The 23,433-nt window shown below is 35.1% G+C and overlaps 3 protein-coding genes across 3 annotated transcripts; 2 read left to right on the top strand and 1 right to left on the bottom strand.

Annotated features, from left to right (window-relative positions):
- The first annotated feature begins 1,607 nt into the window (after positions 1–1,607).
- On the top strand, positions 1,608–11,332 carry LOC7457697 (uncharacterized). The gene is made up of 20 exons (XM_002299069.4): positions 1,608–3,017; positions 3,601–3,804; positions 5,067–5,171; positions 5,283–5,348; positions 5,427–5,591; positions 5,852–5,926; positions 6,018–6,172; positions 6,438–6,573; positions 6,668–6,737; positions 6,835–6,962; positions 7,066–7,122; positions 7,360–7,545; positions 7,634–7,726; positions 8,735–8,820; positions 8,919–8,985; positions 9,065–9,131; positions 9,237–9,373; positions 9,678–9,769; positions 9,885–9,951; positions 10,673–11,332. Exons 1-20 carry the CDS (start codon positions 1,791–1,793, stop codon positions 10,832–10,834), a joined length of 3,345 nt encoding a protein of 1,114 aa, XP_002299105.1. The 5' UTR covers positions 1,608–1,790; the 3' UTR covers positions 10,835–11,332.
- A 2,910-nt stretch (positions 11,333–14,242) lies between these two features.
- Positions 14,243–15,715, top strand: LOC7483245 (ethylene-responsive transcription factor ERN1). Its single transcript, XM_002299068.3, has one exon. The coding sequence runs from the start codon at positions 14,731–14,733 to the stop codon at positions 15,592–15,594; it is 864 nt and encodes a 287-aa protein (XP_002299104.2). The 5' UTR covers positions 14,243–14,730; the 3' UTR covers positions 15,595–15,715.
- An 887-nt stretch (positions 15,716–16,602) lies between these two features.
- On the bottom strand, positions 16,603–19,330 carry LOC7457696 (tubulin alpha-6 chain). Its single transcript, XM_002297595.4, has 5 exons — positions 19,022–19,330; positions 18,259–18,473; positions 17,991–18,190; positions 17,337–17,845; positions 16,603–17,132 (listed from the first exon to the last, which is right to left on the bottom strand). The coding sequence occupies exons 1-5, from the start codon at positions 19,132–19,134 to the stop codon at positions 16,817–16,819; spliced, it is 1,353 nt and encodes a 450-aa protein (XP_002297631.1). The 5' UTR covers positions 19,135–19,330; the 3' UTR covers positions 16,603–16,816.
- Between the last annotated feature and the right edge of the window lie 4,103 nt (positions 19,331–23,433).

The raw sequence follows: 23,433 nt of genomic DNA, 5'->3' as shown, positions 1-23,433 counted from the left end.
TGTATAAATTAAAGTTTAGATTAAAGGTAAGTATTTAGATAGGAATGAGTAAAAAAATTGAAAAACTAATTAAACTGAGAAAATCAGAAAAAAATAACTGAAAAAACCGAACCGTGAAAAAAAACCGATTAGAATTTTAAAAAACCCGACCGGTTTGGTTTTTTAAGCTTGAAACCGAAAAAGCCGAACCGAAACTAAAAAAACCGGAAAAAAATCAAGCCAAACAGGGAAAAAACTGAGCCAGACCGAAAAAAACCGAGCCAAACTAGTTTTTGTTCTAAAAAACCGAACCGAAACAGGTCGGTTTGAACCGGTTTCGATTTTTTTTAAAAAAAATATTTGATTTGATTGCTTTTTTATATATATAAAAACCAAATCGAACAAAAAATGATCACCCCTACTTTTAGAATAAATTTAGCAAGTGTGAAATATTTATTAAAAATCGATGAGAAAATACTTTATCTTCGTTTGGAAATTTTATCATAGAATCCATTCACTCTTGAGATTAATAGACATTTAGATTTTAACTATGAGGGGTGTAGCTCAACTGATTAGGTCGTGGGTTTGCTTCCTGCAGGTCACTAATTCGAGTTTCGCAAACCTCATGGTCATTGGAGGTTTATATGGTCGTTAACTTCAAGGCCCGTGAGATTAGTTGAGGTACACACAAACTGACCTGGACATCCACATTAATTAAAAAATATAATAGACATTTAGATTATATATGAGTGTATCGTTGAAACAATTTACATGTATCGAGATAAAATTATCTCAAATCAATTCTGATAAAAATAAAATATCTTTATTTTTTCATTCAAAAAGAAAAACAGAATTTTATTTTTATATATTTTATGAATTTATAAAAGGTTAGTCGAAGAAAATGATTTATAATAAAAAACAATTAACCTTTTATTCTAGAAAAGTGTTTTTTTTTGTTATCTTTGAAAAACACTTTATTTTCTTTTAAAAAACCGACCCATAAAAAAAAATTGTAGTTGTTATAAATATATATTTAACAATGTTATATATCTATTATATTATATTTACAATATTTATATTATATATATAGTTATATTTTATAAAATAAACTATCTATAAATATTTGATATAATAAAAAAATTCACTTTTTATATCTCATTATATTTAACAAGGTTATATATCTATTATATTATATTTACAATATTTATATTATATATATAGTTATATTTTATAAAATAAGCTATGTATAAATATATAATATAATTAAAATATTCACTATTACACTTTTTATATTTCATTATCTATGTGGTCAAATATTTATATTTAATGCCATATATATATTATGTAAATGTTTAAAAAAATATTAATAAGTTATGTTTCAATTTATTTTATATGATGTACCAAAATACTAAAAAGTATTTTTCAAGTTATTTTCTATAATTTTATCAAATACAGAAATTAATTTAATTTTAAAAATAACTAATATTCAGCAAACAAACATATATTTGGGAAAAAATAAAAACCCTTTAATCATAACACACAAATTCCAGCTAATCCAATCCTACCCTTCTCTCTTTCTTACTTTGCCCTAATCCCCTCCTCTTCCTTTCACACTCCCCCCCTTTCCCTCCTCTTTCCTCCTTATTTCCCCCTCTCCCCCAAAAATACCCTAAGAGAGGAAAAAAAAAAAAAAACAAATCTCTCTCTCTCGCTTTCTCACTCCCTCTAATCCCTAAACCCCCCAAAAGAAACCTAGCCACCTCCACCACCACCGCCACCACCACCACCACAAACCCTAATTCTTCACCACCATGGACGAGTCAACTCAATTCCAGCAATCTCAACTCGCTGCCATCCTCGCCGGCGATCCTTCTCAATTCGAAATCTTAATCTCTTCCCTTATGTCTTCCTCTAATGAAACCCGATCTCAAGCCGAGCTTCTGTTCAACCTCGCCAAACAACACGATCCTAACTCACTCTCTCTCAAACTCGCTCAACTCCTTCAATTCTCTCCTCACCTTGATGCTCGTGCCATGTCAGCCGTCCTCCTCCGTAAACTCCTCACTCGAGACGACTCCTACCTCTGGCCGCGCCTCTCGTTACAAACTCAGTCCTCTCTCAAATCGATCCTGCTTGCCTGTCTCCAGCAGGAATCTGTTAAATCGATCACCAAGAAGTTGTGCGACACCGTTTCCGAGCTTGCTTCCGGGATTTTGCCTGATAATGGATGGCCAGAGCTTTTGCCGTTTATGTTTCAGTGTGTGACGTCAGATTCTGTTAAGTTGCAGGAATCTGCTTTTTTGATTTTCGCACAGCTGTCGCAGTATATTGGAGAGAGTTTGGTTCCCTATATCAAGGAGCTGCACGGGGTTTTTCTACAGTGTTTGGGATCCAGCACGAACTTCGATGTGAAAATCGCGGCTTTGAATGCTGTGACTAACTTTATCCAGTGTTTGAATAATACGTCTGAGAGGGACCGGTTTCAGGATTTGTTGCCGTCGATGATTAGGACTTTAACGGAGGCGTTGAATAATGGGAATGAGGCGACAGCACAGGAGGCGTTGGAGTTGTTGATTGAATTGGCAGGGGCGGAGCCCAGGTTCTTGCGGAGGCAGCTGGTGGATGTTGTGGGGTCAATGTTGCAGATTGCCGAGGCAGAGGGTTTGGAGGAAGGGACTAGGCATTTGGCTATTGAGTTTGTGATCACGTTGGCGGAAGCTAGGGAGAGGGCACCAGGGATGATGAGAAAGTTACCTCAGTTTATTAGTAGATTGTTTGCGATATTGATGAGCATGTTGCTGGATATTGAGGATGATCCAGCGTGGCACAGTGCAGAGAACGAGGATGAAGATGCAGGGGAATCGAGTAATTATAGCATGGGACAAGAGTGTTTGGATAGGTTGGCGATTTCTTTGGGTGGGAATACTATTGTTCCAGTTGCTTCGGAACAATTGCCTGCCTATTTGGCGGCTCCTGAGTGGCAGAAACATCATGCTGCTCTTATTGCATTAGCTCAGATTGCTGAAGGTTGCTCTAAGGTATATAGAAATAACCGACGACTATATTCTCTCTTTTTTTGCGAGTTGTGATTAATGTCTTGATGATATGCTGTTCAAGTTTGGTTATGTATATATGCTTTTGAAGGGTACTCCAAGATATAGAAATATATTGTTTTTTCGTATAGTTGTAATGCCTAGTTATATAGACAGTTGCTGTGAAGTTATATTTTTAATGTTAACTATTGCATTATGCATTTGATTTTGTCATTTTGGAATGAATTGCATTTACAAATGATGTCCAGGTTTTTTGTTTCTCAGTAATGTGCAGTCATATCGTTAATAATAAGCTGTTTTAAGTTTCATTATGCTATTCTGTAATGCTGTTTGCATGCGTTTGCTTTCTTTATGTCGGAATGTATTGGATGTTGGTGAGAACCACTCAGTTAATGTCACTGAATATTCTGACTATTGTTGTTTCAATCTTCAAAGTCTTGAAGTGATTTGTTGTGGGAAAGTTTGAAATGGAATTGTATTGGTTTCTACCATAACATATCCAGGAATTGTTTTTAGAAAGGTTTTGATTTCTCTTGTTATTTATGTTCTTATTGTTTTGCTGATATAGGTAATGCTAAAAAATCTGGAACAAGTAGTTACAATGGTCCTAAATTCATTTTATGATCCACATCCCCGTGTGAGATGGGCAGCTATTAATGCAATTGGGCAGTTGTCCACGGATTTGGGTCCAGATTTGCAAAACCAATACCATCAAAGGGTTTTGCCTGCATTAGCAGCTGCCATGGATGATTTTCAGAATCCTCGAGTTCAGGTTAGCCATGCTCATTGCTTTGTGTTTTTTCAAGTTACCAATTCTAAATTTGGTAGACAGTATCTTGATTAGAATATATTTGCTTCATGTGATTTTGATTAAAGCTGATTGTTTGTTAAAGTAGCTCTTGTTGTGATTGATCTTGATCCTTTCAGTTTGGTGAATAGTAACTATATAAAACACTTGCAATAAGCTTCTAATTGTGGACTTATGATCAAGGAAATCTCATGTCACTTTCCAGCACCTATATTGATTGCTTCCTTTCATACATTGCATCTGTTGGTACCCAAACCATTTGACTTGTTTATTGGACTTGAAAGATTTGTTAATAGAATGAGATTTTACCCGTTTATTATCTATTCATCTGATTTGATGACTGTCTCAATTGATTAGGAGTAGAGAATACTTGGAATCTCTAAGTTGCCCAAGAATAGCTAATGATGTTAGAAAGTATTTGATGTCAGTATCTGATTTTGAAATAGAAACATAAAACACCCTCACAATGGTAGAGTAAGAGGGTAAATTTCATGGCCATTTGATTGTTTTGAGCTAGAATGTAAATTGCTTTTTGTGGCCCTAAGTTTTTGCGGTTGAGACATTTTATTTTTATTGCTAGAAGACAGGGGGCTGGTGTTGACTGCTCTAACTGGCATGGATTATATGATTATCTCCTGTTGCATCTATTCTAGCTCACTGCTGTGCTGACTGAATTAAGTCTTTTGTTGGGAATGGGTGGTCTGCATAAAAGAAGTTGTGTCTAAACAATTGTCAGCTATACGAAGCATTTCCCCTGAATCTGTTGGAAAACATTAATGGGTTTGTTGATGTTTTTTCTTTCACCTTTTCAGTTAATTTTGAGGGGATAGAAATCAAGAACAAATGTTGATTGTCAATAAATTTCTGTAATGCAGACATGCACACAAAAAGTGTCGGAAATAACAATATGTATCTAACATTGGTTTTAGATTACTTAAATGATGTTATGGCATGCTCTTCATTTTTTTTTTCCTCTTTTATGCTGGTGTTGGATTTCTTATATGACGGGATGAGAATCTGGAAAGTGATCATGCAGGGATCACAGCTCATTTCACTTATTTTGGTACCTATTTTCATGTTCGTTCCCACTATCAATATGCATTATTCTATATTATTACTTTTTTTTTGAATGGGTGGGGTTAGTGTTTATATGGCAGAGACGCAGTCAAAGATTATGCCGTTTTTCTATCCAGTAACTGATTAGTCATCGTATTCTTTTGTGACAGGCACATGCTGCTTCAGCAGTTCTTAACTTCAGTGAGAACTGCACTCCAGAAATTTTGACACCTTACTTAGATGGAGTAGTGAGCAAATTGCTTGTTCTTCTACAGGTATATTCACAAGAGAGTAGGAAATAAAATTTCAAATAATTTTTCTGATTACACCTTTTAGCACAGACACAAATTTCTTATATGTCATTATATGGCATATATGTGGTGCAGAATGGAAAACAAATGGTGCAAGAGGGAGCATTGACTGCTTTGGCATCAGTTGCTGATTCCTCTCAGGTAATGTATAATATCTGCTTGGTTTCTTATTTAGTTCGTCTTATGGAAGATTTGGTCTAACAGTCTCTAGTTTCATAGGAGCACTTCCAAAAATACTATGATGCAGTTATGCCTTACTTGAAGACCATCTTGGTGAATGCAAATGACAAGGCTAACTGCATGCTTCGTGCCAAATCTATGGAGTGCATTAGTCTAGTTGGGATGGCTGTGGGGAAGGATAAGTTCAGGGATGATGCCAAGCAGGTAGGTTTCATTGCATAACACAACTCTTTTTTCCTTTTTAAGGAGTGGTTCCTTGAGTTTATCATGTCTTTCATGGAATACCTTTAAAATGTGGAAACTTTTTTTGACCCTGGGATAGGGGAGAATTTATCAATGATCTGCCCTTGGTTTCTTTTGACATCCTTATTCTTATCACTATGTACTAAAATACTCACCCATAAATTGAGAAGTCTGGTTCTTATATTTTGGCATGTCTTTTTATCTTTTCTGTTTTTGTCCAGGTTATGGATGTACTTATGTCATTGCAAGGATCTCAGATGGAGTCGGATGATCCAACGACAAGTTACATGCTCCAAGTATACTTTGATCACTAAAAGATGTGCAGAAAATCTTAAAATCATTTTGTTATTTTCTTGTCTCATGATCTTTTATTCTTTGCTGTCATAGGCATGGGCCAGACTTTGCAAATGTTTGGGACAAGATTTTCTTCCTTATATGAGTGTTGTCATGCCACCTTTGCTTCAGTCTGCTCAACTCAAGCCTGATGTAACCATTACATCTGCAGATTCAGATAATGACATTGATGATACTGATGATGAAAGGTGTATATATTTTCCTTGAACCTGATTTCATCAATTTTTTATGTAATTTATTGGCAGAACTCTTTGTCAAGTTCATTTACCTAGATCAATAGTTCAAGATGCACGCATATGTAAGTTACTATATTTATATGACTGTAACTAGGGCACCCCCTCCCTCTCTCTCAGACACACATGTGCATGATTGCTTGTGATCACATGCATCTAGACACAGATGAACTCATGTTTGGTGTCTTGTGTCTTGCTAAGATGTGTATTTCTGTTACAGTATGGAAACCATCACCCTTGGTGACAAAAGAATAGGGATCAAGACTAGTGTTCTGGAAGAAAAAGCTACTGCTTGTAATATGTTATGTTGCTATGCTGATGAGTTGAAGGAAGGATTCTTTCCATGGATCGATCAGGTTTGTCAGTGAAACATATTAACAACTGTTATATTTTATACTCGTCGTAACTTTCCAGTTCCATGATGCTGATATAATGACATTTTACACACAGGTTGCTCCAACTTTAGTACCTCTTCTTAAATTTTATTTCCATGAAGAGGTTAGGAAAGCAGCTGTTTCAGGTATTGAGTTGATAATGTGGATCTCTTTTCCTTTGGTTCCCCGGTCCTTATTTGAAATTCGACAATACTCACTGGAGTCATTTACTTTCTTCTCCAGCCATGCCAGAACTTCTGCGCTCTGCAAAATTAGCTGTAGAGAAAGGACTTGCGCAAGGTCGCAATGAGTCTTATATAAAGCAGCTGTCTGATTATATTATTCCCGCTCTGGTTGAAGCATTGCACAAGGTCACCTGCGTTTCTTTTCTTTTTTCCTGTGTTGGTATAATCTTACTTTTAATTTAATGTCCCTTTGAAGTGATGAAATTCTTGACTATTAAATTGATTGCAGGAACCTGATACTGAGATCTGTGCAAACATGTTGGATGCATTAAATGAATGCTTACAGGTTTGTTGTATTCCTTAATGAACTTATTTATGTCAATTTCTTTGCTTTCCCACTGTGTTTTGTGTTTGTAATTCATCCTGCATCAAATTCTGGATAAAAGTTGGAATTCATCTTACATGTGAAGAGAAAACTAGGAATTGATTTTTTTTTTTGGAATCTTGTGTTCTTGCCCAATCTGTGCTGCAATCAATGTGAAATCCCTGAATGTGTTTTGCAATCTTCTGTTTCTTCTTTCAGATATCTGGGACATTTGTTGATGAAAACCAAGTGCGATCCATTGTAGATGAGATAAAACTGGTCATCACTGCCAGCTCCAGTCGAAAAAGAGAGAGAGCGGATAGAGCCAAAGCTGAAGACTTTGATGCGGAGGAGAGTGAGTTGATCAAGGAGGAAAATGAGCAAGAGGAGGATGTTTTTGACCAAGTCAGTATATATCACAATAACATGGACTGATTTCTTCTTCATAAACTTTGAAGTTCATGTTCCTTAGTTGTATAATTTCTGGTTTCAGGTCGGTGAAATCTTGGGAACTCTGATTAAAACATTCAAAGCCTCTTTCTTGCCTTTATTTGAGGAACTATCATCCTACCTGACTCCTATGTGGGTAAGTCTTCATCCATGATTACAAGTCTTTTCTGAGCTTTGTCGCCTTGAGGAATCTTATATTTACTATTATATTTTTTCATTGTTTTTTTCAATGAGAAGGTTGATTGTGTGTTCGTAGCTCCTGATTCTGGATTTTTTTAGTTTCCTTGTTACCTATTTGATTTTTGTATATCATTAAGTTTTTATTGCTGTTGTACTTATTTTTTGTTTCAGTCATCTTAATGGATGATACAGTGTAACTTCTCTTTTGGTTCGTTTTGATGTGTTAATGTTGCCTGAAAGCTATCAAATTTCTGGTATCTGAGTTCTGTTTGAGCTCCTATCTTAAATGTGTTGTTTACATTGCTCTTATGCAAGGCTGTAACTGGTGTTAACATGGATTTGTTGGTTTAAATATTTATTTCCAGCAACTATAGTTTAGAAAATATAGAAAGGCTAATTTTATGTAGATAATATTTTTGCATTCCATCTAGGGATTGGAATGGTGGTGTTTATTTGCAAATATGCCAGTTATGGTGGCCACTGTAGCTGTTTAATGGATGATAATGGGGTAGAGAAATGCTCTAATAAGTTGGCTTTAACTTTTTTGTATTTTATGGTGTAAATTGCTGACTATTTACGTGTCTAAAACTAATTGGTACTAATTAACATCCACACTGCATGATTTAAGGTGGCATGAACTTGTTGAAATCTGTGCATATAATTGATTTTGACATTTCCATTTCACATTAGCATACATTCTAAAGATAGTTGCTTTCTCTTGGTGTATGCTAAATTGTTTCCATCCCTATGAGCAAATTTTTTTACCAAAGAGCACCAAGGGTTGCGACCAATATTCAGAAATAGAATTTCTCATTTGTGAGAAAGAGTGGACAAGATCTTCAACTAAAAAGTTCAATGCATTGAAAGCACAATTTTCATCCTTAGCCATTGATTTACAACAATGCTATGAATAGTTTTGCTAGTTTTATTCGTGTTATTTGCCTGACATGTTTCATGAATGTAGGGCAAGGATAAGACTGCTGAAGAGAGAAGGATTGCAATTTGCATTTTTGATGATGTTGCAGAGCAGTGTCGTGAGGCAGCTCTTAAGTAAGCTTCTAGAGAACACACACAAACACATTCTTACGTACTGGTTTTCATTATCTAGAACCATTGTTTGATGCTACTGTTACAATGTGGATGGACAGATATTATGACACATATCTTCCTTTCTTACTGGAGGCATGCAACGATGAAAACCCAGATGTTCGGCAGGTCTGCGCTATTTATGCTCTGGTAGTTGTTTGACTCAATTTTGCAATATTCCCATCCAAGTTGTGTGTTTATTTTTCAGGCAGCTGTATATGGACTTGGTGTTTGTGCAGAATTTGGTGGGTCCGTGTTTAAATCTTTAGTTGGAGGTAATTTTTGTCTGTGTCCTGAAGGAGTTGATTTTTTACTCTAGTGGGAGTAAAAGCATTGATTTTTTTTTGTACTTGCAAGTAACATTTATTAGTTCTTTCCAGAGGCTCTATCAAGACTTAATGTTGTCATAAGGCATCCTAATGCTAAGCAACCAGACAATGTCATGGCATATGATAATGCTGTTTCTGCTTTAGGGAAAATTTGCCAGTTTCATCGTGACAGTATTGATTCAGCTCAGGTATTTGATCTCTGTCTGTCATTAAGTATATTGCATTGTTCAAGCCTCTTCCCATCCTTTTATGCGTGATGAGCTTCTGAGGGTGCTGTATGCTTTCTAGTAGAAAGTGAAGGATAGTCTGCACCTGGAAATTGTCTTTTCAAAGAGAGCTCACTGAAAAATTTATGGCTGCATCTTGTAGGTGTAGGGCTCATTTTTATGAATTATTAAAAATAACTGTAGAGGTTTTCCATGATTTGATTTGCTACTGAGTTTGGTATTTCTTTCAGCATTCTTGTTGGTTGACACTTGTCTTGTTTGGCAGGTTGTTCCTGCATGGTTAAACTGTTTGCCAATAACAGGCGATTTGATTGAGGCAAAAGTTGTTCACGAACAACTTTGTTCAATGGTGGAGAGGTAAGGAGTAGCATCCCCCTCATTTCTTGTTTTGGTTTACTCAAACTTTAGTATGCCTTGCTTTGACCAATTACCATCCATTAATAATGAACTTGTACCTATCATTCATTTACAGGTCAGACATTGAACTTTTGGGACCCAACAATCAGTATCTTCCTAAGATTGTTTCAGTATTTGCTGAGGTTAGTTTATAATTTATGCTTCCACCTAACTTACAACTCGAATAAATTTCTAATATTTTGTTTTGAACTCGTTTTTATTACTCAAAAGTCTAGATGTTTTTGTGCTTGGTTGATCTGATCTAATAGTCAATTTTTTTATCCCTTTGACAAGCATCGTAATGAAGTGAAACAATGACATGTTAGAACTCCCTCCCAACTTTGCTTCCAACTTAACTTGGGAGCTGTATCCTTCTTGAACACCAGTGTCTGACATCTGGCAACATTGACTTTATGGTTATGTATTTTATTGCAATATAGATGTTTATCCTGAACCAACTCCTGATTAGTGATTACCTATATTGTCATTGATTCAAGTACATGCTAATTAGTAATTGATTCTCTCATCTGTCTCTATACTCCAAGTTAAGTCCCTCCCTTTACCCAGCATGCTAACACTTACAGCTGTGCTTGAGTTTGATACGAACTTAACACATACATTAGATTTTGGTTTATAATGTCCCTTTGATTTTAAAAGGAATTTGTATGGTTAGATAAGCAATGATGGAAACTCAACTCAACACATACATTAGATTTTGGTTTAAAATCTCCCTCTGATTTTAAAAGGAATTTGTATAGTTAGATGAGCAATGATGGAAATGATCAAATACATCTTGCATGGTAGATGTGGGTTATGTTTGCAATTTTAGTTTTTCTCATGGAGGGAATGCTACTGTTCCTGTAGGTTTTATGTGGTAAGGATCTAGCGACTGAACAAACTCTAAGCCGAATGGTTAATCTGCTGAGACACCTTCAACAAACCCTACCACCAGCTACCTTGGCCTCAACCTTATCACTGTTGCATCCACAACAACAGTTGGCATTGCAATCCATCCTCTCAACATAGTCTCTTGGGCTGTGGAAGCGATGGCTCTGGGGAAGATGCAATCAAACCCTGGTCTGTTGTTGGAATATTATTCATTACCCATTCTTTCGATAAGATGGTATCGGTTCCCATCATTTGTTTTTTGCATGGCGCTCTACAACCACCTGGCATCAGTTTGATTGAGTGTGAAAGTCACTGCCATTGAATTTTTTTTTTTTTTTTGTAGAATGTGTATATGATTTATAAGTACTATTTTATACTGCATCCATCAAGATCGAGTCAAGGAGGAAAAAGAAAAACAAAAGAGTGTAGGTAATGTTTTTGTTTGCCTGTTTTTCTTCTTTTTTTGTTGGTTGGTGCGTCCGTCTAGTCTGAGGGTTGTCAGTGAGGCAATTCTTGTCACAGTTTTGTCCCCCCATTGTGATGCTATTTATGGGTTTCATACAAATAACATCTGAGATTTTGATCAGTTGTATGCACTGAAATTTTGAAATGGTGATTCTTTCATTATAATTGCAATATTGGATCTACTGTTTTAAGTTCTTTGAAGTCTTGATACTACACTCTACTCAATGAGATCTCGTGCTGGAAGACTGCTAAAGTAAGTTACTAGTAGATTTTACACCCTTTTCTTAATTAGCTCATGATAGACACTGTGCATGGCCTCATAATTTAGCGAGCAGTGCCTCTCTTTATTTCATTTTTTTTTCTTTTTTACCATTTCTCTCGTATTTTACTTTTTTGAAAGTGGAAGCTTCGGAACCTGGACTGTACTTCGTGTTTGTGGCAATCGGAAAGAAGAATTCTCATGTCTGCCCCTTTGGGTTTTTTTTTCCAGACAAAGTTATAAGTTATTATTATTATATTCAAAAGAATTATTTAGTATACCAAGAATTGTACTATTCTCTCTCATAAGAATATAGATTTATAATTTATTTTTAAAGGGAATCTCTTTAACAAAAAAACAAAAAAAAAATTGAAAGGACCCAGTCAATAACTTTCGCATGGGGAGAATTATTGTGGATTTAATCAGTTCAGTGTAATAATAATTGTCTTTTATTATTCTTAACAATTGCCTTGATATTGAGAGTAAAATTGTATTTTTTATGAAATTGAAATGTTACTTGACAAATGATTAGGGTAAGGTTGTTGTTTTATGTATTTTATGTGCAGTAAAAATATTACATTGCCTAGAGCTCAAAAAATTAGCTTTCGTTTCAAGTGTTTTTGGGTCTTTGCAGATTTATTTGTATAGTTATTTCAAGTGTTTTTGGGTCTTTGCATATTTATTTGTATAGTTAAATAACATTTGTACTTTTCATGTTTAAAAAACATTGACCTCTAAAAGAGAGGTTTTTTGTACATGTATAGTAAAATTTTATATTTTTCCTTTGACTTTGAAAAATTAAAGGCCGTCTGGAAAGGTATTTTTTAATTTGCATCATTATTTTTTCATAATATTTGTATGTTGCTTTTTTAGTAATTTATATTATTATAGTATTAAAAATCAATAAAATAGACCTATGTGTGCCACACATGTAGACATGTCATTATGGTGGCATGTGGGGACACATACAGTAGTGAAAAAAGGTTGATCATTTACTCACTCGATATAAAAGATGGTAGCGCATCTTTTAAGAATAGGTGTTTTGTCATTTGAGCAATGATTGTTGTTTTTTTTTTTTTTTCCTCTCCTAAACCTTGATATACGTGTAGAGCTTTAACAAATACAATTATGTACTTGAGTTTGTATTTTATTTTGGGTTTGGTTATTATTATTTTGATTGTTATTTTTTTTATTTTTTTTTATTTTGCACTTGGAAGTTTAATTTAATTTTATTTGGTTTTTAATTTTGGTCCTAATTTTCTTATTGCTCTTTTTTTTTATTATTCTTTTCTTCATTTATTTTGTTTTTCAATTTTGTCCCTAATTAGTTTATTTCAATTATTTTTGTGCATTTTTTAGTCCTCATTGTTTTAATTTTAATTTTAATTTTTTATGGTTTGAAATTTTTTTTCATGCCTGTCATTTAATTATTGACCCTTGAGCGTGTTTTATTAAATATTATTTAAAAACAAATGCACGTGTCAGCATGAGATGGGTTATCCCAAGTGTGAGGTGGTAAAGTTAACCCGAGTTAGCTTGCATTTTCTTATTAAGTTTTTTTATTTAACTTCGGTATTTTTTGTTAAGTGCTTCTTTTGGAAGTTTGATTTTTTTTTCGTAGATTTTTTTATGATTTTTTCCTTTTCAATTTCATCGTTTTGCATGGAATAATTTTTCCTTGAGTTTTGTTATTTTTTTGCCTCTCTTTCTGTTTGGTTATTACGATGATGAGTTAATAAAATTAACCCAGGCTAACTCGAGTTTTTTTTTAAGTGTTTTTTTTGTTGAACTTTGTTTTTTTTGCTAAGTACTTCTTTTGAATTTTTTTAATCTCAATCTAATATCGTGGGTTATAAACTTATCAAGGTAATCTGAGTTGACTCGGGTTTGTTTATTCAACATTATATTTTTTGAATTTTTTTCATCCTTGATATTACGTTATTAGGTCTTGAACTTTATGATTTTTTTTTTGTTTTTTTTTCTGGGGGTTGTTTTGTTTTTATACTGTGAGTTGTGTTTGTAGTAAATTTAACTTGATTTATCTTAAATTATCATCATTTAAATATTATTTTATCGTGTTGAGAAAATTTAAGCCAACCCCCGGGATATCACGAGCCACCTATAGTGTTTTCGTAGAAGAGTAGTAATATCATGTGTAGAAAGAAAGGAAGGGAGACAAAACTCTGCAGCGAGCGTGTATGGAGTCGCTTACTACACAAAATTGTTCCTTTTGTTTTGAGAATTAACGAACACAACTTTGAACCGTACTTGAATGGGACAATGGCTACTCTGCGAATACAAATATTTTTGGCCCTTTGCTGATGTTTTATTAGGTTTTTTTGACTGATGGAATGCATCAATTGTCAATAATAACCTTCACTAATATCCCCATGATACCATCAAACCTTTAACTATAAGCCATGCTTATAAAACCGGATTCGGTTTGATCCTGAACTATTTAGGTTATATGTTGGGATAATCAACCTGGATTTAAAATTTTTTAAGTTTTACCTTGAATTGAAGGAGTAGTTTTTCATCTAGTGAAGCTAGATTACTTTTATTTTTTCCTCAATTGACTAACCATGCCTTTAACTATGCCATGATGCCATGAGTCGACCGCCGGATGGGGATTTATAGCTATGGTAATTTGTGGTGGTTTTACAAGCGCACTCTAGTCTAGGTTTAATGGAATAGTCTAATACTATCTCTAGTTATGTTGTGGGCTTGAAGGAAAGTGGGTGGTGGTCACTGCTGTCTTGTCTCTATGATGACTCTAGGTGGGCAAAGGAGTGGCAGCACTTGCAATCACTGGTAGACGACCATTGCATTTCACGAGTTCCTCTCGTCACTTGTTTGTTTGATAATGTGAGTGAAGATTCCTCCGAGGAGAGGCAAAATCAGATGCCACCAAAATCTGCGATGGAAGGGCCCAATCATGCTCTTCTTTGAAGGCTAGGGCTCCAGGTGTCTTGCCTTGGTGCCTTGCACGATTCTTGCCTTGTTCTTTCGTTGACCAGATGAAGGAGAGGACGGCAACTTGAACCTTAAACCAATAAGAAAATGCTGACTATTGTTTCTCAGGTGTTCTCTTCTAGACATGGCTTGCATGTCCCTAAGAGATGTGTTGACAAGTGGGTCTTAACTTCAACTTTGATATCTGAGTCATGCTTAAAACAGAACAAATTCAATGGAAAATGCTGGCAAGTAAAAAAAGACGAGACACCCACTAAGATTAAACCACTCCTTTTCTCTGTATAAATCCACCCTCTCTCTAGTTTTTCTCACCCACTCCTCTCCCAACACTTGCAAAATGGAATACCATCAATTCCAAAAGCAGCCAAGAGGAGTCTCACACAGAAAATTCAAGGAGAGATGCTTAAGCAACACCTCCAAGAACAAGTTTGTTGGAGTTAGACAAAGGCCTTCAGGAAAATGGGTGGCAGAGATCAAAGACACCACACAGTCACAGAAGATCAGAATGTGGCTTGGGACCTTTGAGACAGCTGAAGAAGCTGCGCGAGCTTATGATGAAGCTGCCTGTCTTCTTCGTGGTTCGAATACTCGAACCAACTTTAACACTCATGTCCCCTCCAACTCTCCTGTTTCTATGAAAATTAGAAACCTTCTCAAACACAAAAAGAGTTTGAAACAGAACTCTTCCGCGACTTCCACCACAAAATCTACCATTAAAACCAGCACTATAGTTAGCAGCAAGAGTAGTTTCAATAGAAGCATTAATAGTTTTCTACCTAATGATAGCAACATTGATAGTTTTTCATCATCCATCGATAACCATAGTAGTTATTTTAATGGCATCAAACAAGAAAACAAAGTGTTTGATAATGCATATAGGCCAGACTTGAGTGGCTGCTGCATTGGAGGGCTTGAACCGGTTACATCCCAATCCCATCCCTCGTGCTCACTCCCGTCTGGGTTTGATCCTCAACTTCAATTTGTTCAAGAAGGAATGTGGCTGCCGAAGAATGCTGGTTTGTTGTCTGATACATCATCTGGTCCAGAGTTAGCCGAATTCGAACGCATGAAGGTGGAAAGGCAGATATCAGCATCATTATATGCCATGAATGGAGGGAATGAGTACTTTGAGAATGCTAATGATTCAAGTGATGCTCTCTGGGATCTCCCTGCACTCTGCCAGTTGTTCTGTTCTAGTTGATTCTCTCAATTTCATGAATGTAGGCAGCAGCTATGTTTTGATATCAAATATTATTTGAGTTTTGATTCATTCAACGATGAATGTTATCCTTTGTAAGGCATTGACACAGCTTTTCATACAATTAGTGTCGTGCATTTCTCACCATCTTCTTCTCATTTCTCCCAACAATTTGTTCACACTAGGGCTTTAGGAAACCTAGGTTTGAGTCAGAGATTGGAAATTCTTTCAGCCTGCCTTGCCTGCTGTACATTTTGCTTTTCTATCAAGTCTAAACCTCGTAATGATTAAAATTCAAGTGCTTACATTCTTTTCCGATCAAGAGAAAAAAAAAAAAAACCCTACTTGCACAACATAGCTAACACCTTACAGCGAGCTGTGGTTTTATCGAAGTTTTATGTGGCTGTCAGTTCTTCATATATTTGAGCGCTTGTTCAATGCTTCCAAAACATCTAGCGAGAGACCCAATAAGCAAATTTATTCACTTAACAAGCAAACGGGAGCTAGGCATTCCGCAATCACAGATGGCCTGTACTTTCACACCCTTCCTTTCGAAGGGATGTTGCAGTGGGCATGGACAATGGTAAAGTATACTTGTCAAATCTGGTCCATGATTTGATCCGATTTAAGACACATGTTACTGAAACTACAATTAATTCAGGGTTTTTTTTAAATGAAACAACACAGTTTTAGACCAAAAAAAAAAACCATTTCCGTAAAATTAACTCATTCACGTATCGTTTGGCTAATAAACCAGGTCGGAAGTTAACTTGGAATATCACTTAATTTTGATTAGATCAATGTGTGAACTGATTTGAAAGAAACCAACTAGGTAATTTGATCATGTCAATGTTTAAACTGACTCAAAAATAGATCCACTAAGTTGATCTGCCAGACCCAATTTAGTAACTGCTTGGAAAAGAACCTACGATTTTATCAGATGCCAATTTGCTTGACATACGGCGGTATGAAAAGAATAGAGGCAGAAATACGAGAAGGGAAACATAGAAATGATGAGAAACTTAATTCTGAAATATCAAACTGGAAACAATAAAATACACTTCAAATACGAAGACAGACATAGTCTTGACTATTTTACAGAAGAAGGATAATGGTGCGACACATCACAAACATAACAACGGCAACGTAAGACGGGCGGGTTGGTGGCCAAACCCTCACACGCTTAACCATTTCCCAGATGAATTCTATTGCAAGTGGCAATAACTTATTGATAGTCATCACCTTCCTCTTCATCATCTACACCTTCAGCACCAACTTCCTCGTAATCCTTCTCAAGGGCAGCCAGATCTTCACGAGCTTCTGAGAATTCCCCTTCTTCCATGCCTTCACCAACATACCAGTGGACAAAAGCCCTCTTGGAGTACATGAGATCAAATTTGTGGTCAATGCGAGAAAACACCTCGGCCACAGCTGTGTTGTTGCTGATCATGCATACAGCACGCTGAACCTTGGCAAGATCACCCCCAGGTACTACAGTAGGTGGCTGATAGTTGATCCCACACTTGAAGCCAGTTGGACACCTGCGGATTACAAGTAAAACAACATTTCAAGATTAATGATAAGTTAAGCAGGGGGAAAATGTCAGCTTAAGATTTCATACTATCAGGCATTGAAAAAACAAAAATAGAAGTGAAAAATTCAAGACTACTAGTGAAAATGATGCTCGTGTATCTTTAACACGACCATTCGTTGTTTTTTTTTTTTCCAGTTGTGTATTTTCTCACCAGTCAACAAACTGAACAGTCCTTTTGCTTTTGATAGTAGCCACAGCAGCATTGACATCCTTTGGAACAACATCTCCTCGGTACATCAAACAGCAGGCCATGTATTTCCCATGTCTAGGATCACACTTAGCCATCATGCTTGCAGGCTCAAAGACAGCATTTGTGATCTCAGGAATTGACAATTGCTCATGGTACGCCTTTTCAGCTGATATAACAGGGGCATATGAAGAAAGCATGAAATGGATACGGGGATATGGCACAAGGTTGGTCTGAAACTCTGTAACATCCACGTTTATGGCTCCATCAAACCTTAATGAAGTTGTCAAGGATGATATGGTTTGAGATATCAATCGGTTCAAATTTGTGTATGTTGGTCTTTCAATATCCAAGGATCTTCGACAAATGTCATAAATAGCTTCATTGTCCAAGAGCACTGCCACATCTGTGTGCTCAAGAAGGGAATGAGTAGAGAGTACACTGTTGTAAGGCTCCACAACTGCTGTTGAGACCTGCAACCAAAGAGAGACACATTATAACCGAGTTCCATAAGAGTTACAACCTAGCCATTATTGGAATCATGCTTTCCTGTGGCATCCCCTCGTAATGTTCGAGAACAAGGAAGCCAAGCTTTTAACTTCTTTAAACAGTAAGTACCTGAGGAGAAGGATAAATGGTGAATCCAAGCTTTGACTTCTTTCCATAATCTACAGACAAGCGTTCTAACAACAAAGACCCCAAACCAGACCCCGTTCCACCACCAACAGCATTAAACACCAAAAACCCTTGTAAGCCAGTGCAGTTATCAGCCAACTTCCTCACTCGATCAACACAGAGATCCACAATTTCCTTCCCAACTACAAACCACAACTACATCAGTTTAATCCCACAACAATTTACAAGGCAAAAGAGTTAATTACTTTACCTGTATAGTGTCCTCTAGCAAAATTATTAGCAGCATCTTCCTTTCCAGACATAAGCTGCTCAGGGTGGAAAAGTTGCCGATAAGTTCCAGTCCTAACTTCGTCAATAACAGTTGGTTCCAAGTCAACAAAAATAGCTCTAGGCACATGTTTTCCAGAGCTAGTCTCACTGAAGAAGGTATTGAATGCATCATGTGCAGCACCCGGTGAAGTGTCACTGCAAAAAGACATTAGCTTTTTTTGTTAGCACACCACACCACGACTCCAATCAAGACCACAAACAGGGCAAAAACACACACAATACTCTAAGTACAACTATGGATGTCTAAAGATTCACCCATTTATCAAAAGACCATAGCTTTCAATGCACCTTCTTAAAGTGTCAAATCATCACAGATTCTTGAGAAAAAATGGTTTATCTACATATGATATGTGCAAAAAAGTTAGAATCAAAATCTATGAAGACCAACCATGTAATTGTTCGACAAAAAAAAGATGCCTGATCTGGTGATTTGAACACTCAAAATAAACAATCTTGATCCCATCAAAAAGCATACTTCAATACGCCATTACAAAAAAGTATATATATAAAAACTACCCCACTAAATTCTACTAGCATAAACATACAGAAAAAACAGCAAAAGATCAAAGAAAACAGAAACAAGAATAGAACAGTAAAGAAAGAAAGAGCGAAACACTTCACTGCTTGATCATCGATCACTAAAAAGCTTAAACAAAATTGAAAACCCAGAAAAGAAAAGATACCTAGGCATCATTCCATCAGGTTGGATGTCATGTTCAAGACAATAAAGCTCCCAACAAGCATTGCCTACTTGAATCCCCGCTTGTCCTATGTGAATGCTTATTATTTCTCTCATCTTTTTTCCTTGACTCTAAGCACTCACAGTCTCCTCTCTCTCTCTCTGTTCGGACACTCAAAGTCTCTCTATCTGTGTTTCTTTGACGTTGTTATAGATCGAGAGAAGGATGCAAGATTTTTTCTTGGATCTCAGTCTCTCTCTATCTCTATACAAAGTTGCCTTCTTGGGTAAACTATATTTCCACCTCTATAGATTCAGAACATTTCATTCCGGTTTATGTACTTTAAAAAACGTGTCGATGATGTTAGTCTCATTGTTTCCAATATGTTTCAATGTAGCCCCTGGTTGCTGATAGCTAATGGAAATCAACAATAAGTAACTTTGCATTATGTACACGGAAAACAAGAACAAACTATGGTTAATGTTGGAGAATCTAAAACAAAGGGTCAAGAATGAAACATTTTTGAATTTATAGGGACTACAACTATAGCCATCCACTTTTCTGTCTGTTTATTTTTTTTTAATTGGACAGCAAGATTTGAAGGAGACATAAATGAAATTCGATAGAAGATTTGGAATCCGATAAAAAAAATAAAAATGGTCCCCACCATATGGCGCCAGCCTTTCTTGGGACCCACTCCAAACTTGCTGTCTTATTGACCGTGGATTTTGTTGGGATTAATGGAGAAAATGGGAGATAAGAGAAGTTCCTTAGGGTAATATTGGACATAGGTGGAAAATTGAGGACCGCTCGGGAGGTGGGTGTCATGTGCATTTGCAGATGCTGTGAGCTGTTGTAAAATACCATATACAAATATTTATTGCTAAGATGTTTGTGACACATTTATCGATTAATATAGTGTTTAAAATTATAATATTTAAAGTTTATTTTTGTTTAAAAATATATTAAAATTAAAAAAATTAAAAAAATTACTTTTGAAATCAGCACGTCAAAACGATCTGAAAACATAAAAAAACTTTAAATTTTTAAAAAATATGATTTTAACATCGTTCTTGAACACTGTTGAAATCAGGGTATGTCCGTGGATCCAAGATCTAGTTTTTCATATAATACAGAGAAAAAAACAAAACAATTCAAAGTTGATTTCAAATGAATATCATTTTAACTTGTAAAATAATTTTAATTGATTTGAGTATATTTCATGACCTGGATTTTAATATCATAGCCTAGGAATTGTGACCTAGGTTGGTTCAAACTTTGCCGACCATGGTTGAGCAAATTGAGATAAATCTTGAGGTTCAAATTTGAAAATCTCAACTGCCGCAGCCGCATTAATCTTCGATTCTTTTCCCTCTAATTAACATGGAAGTAGTCGATCCCTTTTTCTCTTTTTTTGTCTACTTCCAATATACAGTAAAAACACTCTCTTGGGGATTGACCCAAAACTGCGGTACACAAAGAACTCATTCTTTCTCTTAATTCCACTTACTATTGTATAAAACTAAGTTCCCACGTGCTGCTCGGGTCATTCCTCGCTCGGCCCAAGATCAGAGTTATTAGTTTGATAGATAAATTAAAATCAATTCAAGACGGAATTCTTTCAAGATTTTAAAAAAATAAAAATAAAACAATGCTGTTTTATTTTTTATTTAATTAAAATTGATTTAATTTCAATCCGATTTAACTAAAGGTTCAGATCAGATTTCAGATCAATTAATCACCGAGATGATCACATGCAAGTCTTGAGATGAAGCTTCGAAGTCCAGAGGTGGCTCTGTTTTCTTGCCGGGCGTTGGACCAACAGAGTTGCTTACCACATTTATTAATGCCTTCACTCAGGTGGCCTTCACATGGCTACAATATTCCTTCAAACAGTCCCTTCAAAAATAGCCACCAGAGAGAGGGAGTGTAATCATTGTCTGCTTGGCATTTAAATTGTATTTTTTAGAAATATATTAAAATAATATTTTTTTTATTTTTTAAAATTTATTTTTAATATAACCATGTTAAAACAATATAAAAACATTAAAAAAAAATTTAATAAAAAAATTCAATTCTTCTTAAAGACTATCATTTCTGCCACAAAATCAAAGATGCATCCAATCAAGTGTTCTTATCACCATCTCCTCTCCATCTATTCTCACCTAATTAGTAGCTTGCACAATGACTCATAGTTAATTACCATTAATAAACACTAGTGCAATATGCATTAATTAAATTACAAGAACATAAAAAAATTGAAAATAGGTTTTTCACTATTAGACTTAGTGTTCATTTGAAAACATGTGCGCAAAAATAATATTTTTAATTTAAAAATATATGTGCGACTGTAGCCGCGCTCGTATTATCAATTCAAGCCTTAGATCTTTAAAATACAACTCAACCTCAATTATCAAAATCTAATATAGGTTTATCAACCCTCCATCGTAAAGGTAATTTTCACCATAATAATTAATCATTTTTTGCATGCTTTACTGAGTTAATATATATAGCATAGCAGTAAAGGAAGAGGGTGGCTACTTATGAGAGTTTGGCAAGTTTACAGAGAAAACAGAGAGAATGCTGTTCTTCTCCCACTCTCATTTATATATAGAATGACAGAGAGTAAATACATGCTTTTAAATTTGTTGTAAATGGAAATTAAATTGGTTTCGACCAGAAAATGAAGAAAGAAAAACAAAAACAGCAGGGCATCATCAAGGTCCCATAAATTTGCTGGCATTAATCAACAACAACAAGTGTGTGTGTGTGTGTGTGTGTGTCTGTATATATATATATATATATATATATATATCCAGTACAGTACATGGCGGATGAGGACAAACAGAACATGGACATGTATGTAATTTGTCCCCTCTTGTATCCATATATCATTTGTCTTCACTGTTCTCTGTCTAAGTATTATGATTCTCTTTCTTTTTTAAATGTATAAGATTGCGTAATAATTTTTTTTTTGAATATTAACTTCAAGATTTGAACCCGGAAAATTAAAATAAAAGAAGCAAACTCCTTAATTTTAACCAAGAAAGCAACTCTTTGACGTGAAAAATCTATCTGGAATGATCATCGAGAGCTTTATTAAAGAGCCCATTCCGCAGACAACGGGCTCCTGGGACCATCAACAAAAAACATTGCGATGCTTTTTTTCTCGTACTGGGCCTTAAAGAGCCCACTGGCAACATTCTTTTTGGGTGTTCACTGTTCACCAACATTAAGGCCCAGAGACAGATCCGAGCGCCTGCGAACTGTGATCCTGCCACAATTAATTATAGCGTCGAGCTATTCTCTTCTGCTTGAATTAAAAAAAATATATATCTAAATCACAAGAAATAATGTTAATCTTAAAATCTTCTTATATAACTTTTTATCTAATTCAAGTTTAAAATTAAATGATGTGAGAATTGTCACAATATAATTCAATTAATTTAGGATCTGAAAACAATCTAGACGACCGATAAAAAAAGTAATTAATTTGATTTTTTTAAGAAAATAAGATGACTGTTTTTTTAAATTAAGACGACGCAAATTCTTGATTGACCTAGGTTTCGCGGCTTAATCCATCAAATCCACGGTCTAGATGATGGACTCCACTAGGTTTATGAAATTTATTTTTTAAAACTATTTTTTACTTAATTATATGACAACAAAAAATAAATACTTGTAAAATCAAGTAGAAACTAATTAAACAGTAGGATATTATTTGTTTGAAACTATGATAACTTTATAAGAAAATATGAAAAAAAACTAAAATTAAATGAATGTTAAAATATGAATTAGTTAAGAAAGGAATGATGAAAATAAGATGATAAAAAAGCATGAAAAGAAAATGGAGCATATATATATATAGGCCTAACATATTGTAAGTTTTATTCAAAAACTGAATAGTGCAGAAAATTAAGCTTGATAGAGACAACCTGCAGGGAATTAACCTATATTTAATGGATCATTTTGTTGGACGTCAGTAATTATAAAATATGAAACGAATGAATGTAAATAAATTTTCTGGTTAATTAATTATTTGTCGACACAGGAAATTAGAGAAATAAAAAAGAAAGAGATCTTAATTATACTTTTTTAGTGAGAGTGAATTAATATGATTTTAATTCGTTTTATTCATCAATCTTTGTACAATAAATGATACTTACAGTTACTCCGATATCAACTCATTTTGTTTGTCTGACAATACCATCAATATCCTCTTCTTTTTTGTTTTGATTTTTTCTCCTTTTACGTATCGCAACAGCTCCTGCATGCATGGGCCGGCATGCCACGATCTTTATTTTTTATTCTTTGATATACAATAGTGAGCCATCTGAACAAGTCATATGGAAGGACATCATCGTAATTTTCATATTTAAGAATCTGCCAATCCTAGGTGGTTGGGCAACCTGAGG

The sequence above is a fragment of the Populus trichocarpa genome, chromosome 1, assembly GCF_000002775.5.
Source record: "Populus trichocarpa isolate Nisqually-1 chromosome 1, P.trichocarpa_v4.1, whole genome shotgun sequence".
NCBI lineage: Eukaryota > Viridiplantae > Streptophyta > Magnoliopsida > Malpighiales > Salicaceae > Populus > Populus trichocarpa.
The sequence above is the reverse complement of the archived record's forward strand: the minus strand, read 5'-3'. Positions and strand labels throughout refer to the sequence as shown.